General features: G+C 37.6%; 1 protein-coding gene across 1 annotated transcript; it reads right to left on the reverse strand.

Moving 5' to 3' along the window:
• Positions 1–3,684: 3,684 nt before the first annotated feature.
• On the reverse strand, positions 3,685–4,623 carry LOC101392991 (olfactory receptor 5P4-like). The gene has a single exon (XM_004418638.2). It carries the CDS (start codon positions 4,621–4,623, stop codon positions 3,685–3,687), a length of 939 nt encoding a protein of 312 aa, XP_004418695.2.

The following is a 4,623-nucleotide window of genomic DNA, read 5'->3' on the forward strand; positions in this document are numbered from 1 at the left end:
GTTATCACACTTTTAATTATAATGGTACTGGTGTAAATAATTGCTTAATGTCTTTTTTGCTACTGTCCTACAACTTCCATGAAGGAGGGCTCATGTCTTGCCTGTTCAACACTTTATTCTTAGAACACTGCAGACTTCCTAGTACATAGGAACAGTACTAAATGTATACATTTAGTACATAGCAGTACTAAATGAATGAATGAATAGTGAATAAATGAATGATCTACTTAAAAAAATTTATTTTGTTGTGGTAAGAACCCTTAGCATGAGACATCCTCTTAGGCATTTAAGCACACAATACAGTATTGTTAACTATAGGTAAAACATTCTACAACAGATCTCTGGAACTTACTCACCTTGCTTAACTGAAACTTCTTGCCTATTGATTAGCAACTCCCCATTTCACTCTAACCCCAGCCCCTGAAACCATTATTCCACTCTTGAGTCTATGAATTTGGCTAGTTTAGATACCTCAAAAAGTGGAATCATGCAGTATTGGTCCTTCTGTGACTGGCTTATTTCACTTAATATCCTTCAACCTCATCCATGTTGTCACATATTGAAGAAATTCCTTCTTTTTTAAGACAGAATAATATTCCATTGTATATATATACCAATTTTTTTTATCCATTTATTTGTTGATTGACATTTATGTTGCTTCCATATCTTAGTTATTGCAAATAGTGCTGCAATGAACATGGGAGTGCTAATATCTCTTTGAGTTACAGATTTTAATTTTTTTAGATACATATCTAGAGGTGGGATTACTGGATCATATGGTAGTTCTATTTTTAATTACTTAGGAGTATAGTGTTTTCCATAGCAGCTGCACCATTTTGCATTCTCAGAAACAGTGTACAATAGTGTCCCCTTTCTCCACATCCTCACCTACATTTTTGACTTTTGTTTTCTGATAATAGCCATCCTGACACATGTGAGATAATATCTCATTGTGATTTTGATTTGCATTTACTTGTTGATTAGTGATGTTGAGCATATTTCCATATACCTGTCGGCCATTTCAATGTCTTCTCTGAAGCAATGTCTGTTCTAGTTAGCCCATTTTTTAATTATTTGTTTTTTGTTTTTTGTGTTTTTTTAATAATTTTTATTTATTTATTTTTTCCCCCAAAGCCCCAGTAGATAGTTGTATGTCATAGTTGCACAGTCTTCTAGTTGCTGTATGTGGGATGCAGCCTCGGCATGGCCGGAGAAGCGGTGCGTCGGTGCGCGCCCGGGATCCGAACCCAGGCCGCCAGCAGCGGAGCGCGTGCACTTAACCGCTCTAAGCCATGGGGTCGGCCCTGTTTTTTTGTTTTTGAGTTGTGTGAGTTTCATGTATATTATGGAAATTAACCCCATATCAGATATACGGTTTTAAAATATTTTCTCCCATTCTGTAGTTGCCTTTTGACTCTATAGATTGTTTCCATTGCTGTGCAGAAACTTTTTAGTTTGAGGTAGTCTCATTTGTCTATTTTTGGTTTTGTTCCTTGTGCTTTTGGTGTCATATCAAAGAAATCATTGACAAGACTAATGACATAAAGCTTTTTTCCTATGTTTTCTTCTAGGGGTTTTCTTCTTACAATTTTAGGTCTTCCATTTAAGTTTTTAAGACATTTTGAGTTGATTTTTGTGTATAGTGTGAGATAAGGTTTCAATTTCACTCTTTTCCATATGGATATCCAGTTTTCCCAGCACCATTTATCCTTTCCTCACTGTGTATTCTTGATGCCCTTGTCTTAAATTAGTTGACTGTATATGCACGGGTTTTTTGGCTCACTATTCTGTTCTTTGGTCTGTATATCTGTCTTTATGCCAGTACCATACTGTTTTAATCACTGTAGCTTTGTGATATGTTTTGGAATCAGGAAGTGTGATGCTTATAGCTTTGTTCTTCTTTCTCCAGATTATTTTGGCTATTTGGGGTCCTTTGAGGCTCCGTATAAATTTTGGAATTGTTTTTTTCTAGTTCTGTAAAAAATTCCGTTGGGATTTTAATAGGGATTCATTGAATCTGTTTTGGGTAGTATGGATATTGATATTTTAACATTATTAAGTTCTGACCCAAAAAACACAGGATGCTTTTACATTTGTTCTAGTTTTGTTTAATTTCTTTTATCAGCACTTTGTAGTTTTCACTAAACCAGTCTTTCACCTCCTTAGTTAAGTTTATTCCTGGGTACTTTATTCTTTTTGGTGTTATTGTAAATGGGATTGTTTCCTAATTTCCTTTTCAGATAGTTCATTGTCAGTGTACAGAAATGCAACTTATTTTTGTATGTTGACTTTGTATCCTGCAACTTTACAGTTTCAGTGTATGTGTGTCCTTGAGTCTAAAGTGAGTTTCTTGTAGACAACATACAGTTGGGTCCCGGTTTTTTATCCAATCAGCTACTCTGTGTCTTTTTATTAGAAAGTTTAGTCATGGGTAGAGAGAGGGAAAGTGTGTGGGCCTAGGGTTCTGGTTTCTTTGGAGTAGAGGGTGGGTGATGGCATGGGATTTCGCAGGCTCACTCTTTATTGGTGAATTTAAAACACCAGAGTGGGAATTTAAAGCACAGGAAGAGAAAAAACAAGACGACCAAATGGTCAGTTACCTAAGGATCCTGGGGATGGGGGGCAGCCTGGCTCTGTATCTAGTCCTGTGGCTGGCAATGCAATTATTCAAGATAGCAATCTTTGAAGTGGATGCCTCAGCAATCAAAGCTTAAGTCACGCACTTGCATTACGAAAAAAAAAAAAAAAACCTTCTCAGGGCTTACAGTCTTACAGTATATACCTAAAATAAAGTAGTGACAGAAGTGGCAATGAATACTTTCTTGAGATATATTATAAAGAAGGATCGCAGATATATTCCATGCCTACATCAGCCTGAGTGTCTTAGTCCATAATTTCATGCCCAGTTAATACCAACCAGCTTGCTGAAAGAAAGTTACACTGTGCCCTAACCACCACCCCTCACCACTCCCCAATAGTTTTTCTTACCAGTCAAAGGCTTGTCTGCAAAGGCTCAAAGACAATCCTTTCCAGACAAACCTTTGAGTAGTAAGGAAAACTTACGGGAACTCTCAAAGGCTAAGCCTTCAGAGTTCCTTCTTTGTTATCTGGATTGAGTCTCCAGATGGCAAAACTGTGGAATAAATTCTTTCGGTCTGCCTTAGATTAGGTGGGACTGAAACTTTTCCAAGACTTCAGCATCCCTATTTCCAAAGATTATGATAACCCTGTATAACAGAGGCCAAGTCTTCAAGTTAAAGTGACCTGTACTGACAACACTACCATCAATTGCATTTCCATTGAGTATGTCATGCTTTCCAAGATGCTAATTTATAAGATGATATTTTAAAAATATATAACTTAGCAGAAAAAAAAAGAAAACACTCTCTAATCATAGACTCCCTAAATAATGAACAAAGAAGAGAAAAAGTGAAACTATATACTCCAGGTATCCTAACCTAGAAATGTACACATTTAATTTTAACCCAGCAGATTTTCATGAAAATGATACATTTTGTGACTCTAGAAAATTATAAATTAAAGTTGGCATTAATCGACACACTGGCATTTTATATTGAACATAGTTCTTCACACAAAATGATAAAGCTAATGGAAGACAAAAACATCCAACATATGTTCCCAAAACTATCATTTTGCAGTTTCTGAAATCACATTGAATTTCCTTCAACATGACCAGTGTGTTTTAGCCATCAGTTTTTTCATGGCTTCTTTCACCTCTTTGTTCCTCAGACTGTAGATCAGGGGATTCAACATGGGGATCACCACTGTGTAGAACACAGACACCACTTTAATATGATCTGGTGAATGGCTTGACTTCGGTATAACATAAACAAATGTGACTGTCCCATAAAACAAAGTGACTGCAGTGAGGTGGGAAGTGCAGGTAGAGAAGGCCTTGTGTCTTCCCTCAGTAGAGTGCATATTCATGATCGAGTGGAGGATGTATAGATATGAAACAACTATGATAAACAGTGTGATTACAATGATTGACCCAGCTGAGATGGCAGGAGATATTTCAGCAGCATAAATATGGGTACAAGAAAGTTTCACTAATGGTGGGAGGTCACAGAAGAAGTGGTTGATTTTATTTGGTCCACAGAAAGTCAGGCTCAGTAAACAGCTGGTAAACGATGAAGCATTCACACATCCACCCAGATAGGAAGCAACCAATAGGATGATGCAGACCTTGGGAGACATGTGTGTAGAGTAGAGAAGTGGGGAGCAGATGGCCACATAGCGATCATAGGCCATGGCAGCCAGCAGGAAGCACTCAGCTGTTCCAAAGATAACATCAGAGCCAAGCTGGGCTATGCAGCCAGCAACAGGAATAGTAGTTCTCTCTTTTAGGAAACTCACAATCGTAATAGGTGTGACTGATGTGGAATACCCAATGTCCACAAAGGCCAAATGGCTGAGGAAAAGGTACATTGGGGTGTGAAGCTGAGGGCTTCTTCGGATTAACATGATTATGCTGATATTGCCCAATATGGTAGCAACATAGATTCCCAGAAAAACCACAAAGAAGATGGAACAAAGTGTGGGATCCTCTGTTAACCCCAAAATAATAAATTCTGTCACCATTGTGTGGTTTCCAGTCTCCAT

The sequence above is a fragment of the Ceratotherium simum genome, chromosome 7, assembly GCF_057802395.1.
Source record: "Ceratotherium simum simum isolate JZ-2026a chromosome 7, ASM5780239v1, whole genome shotgun sequence".
NCBI lineage: Eukaryota > Metazoa > Chordata > Mammalia > Perissodactyla > Rhinocerotidae > Ceratotherium > Ceratotherium simum.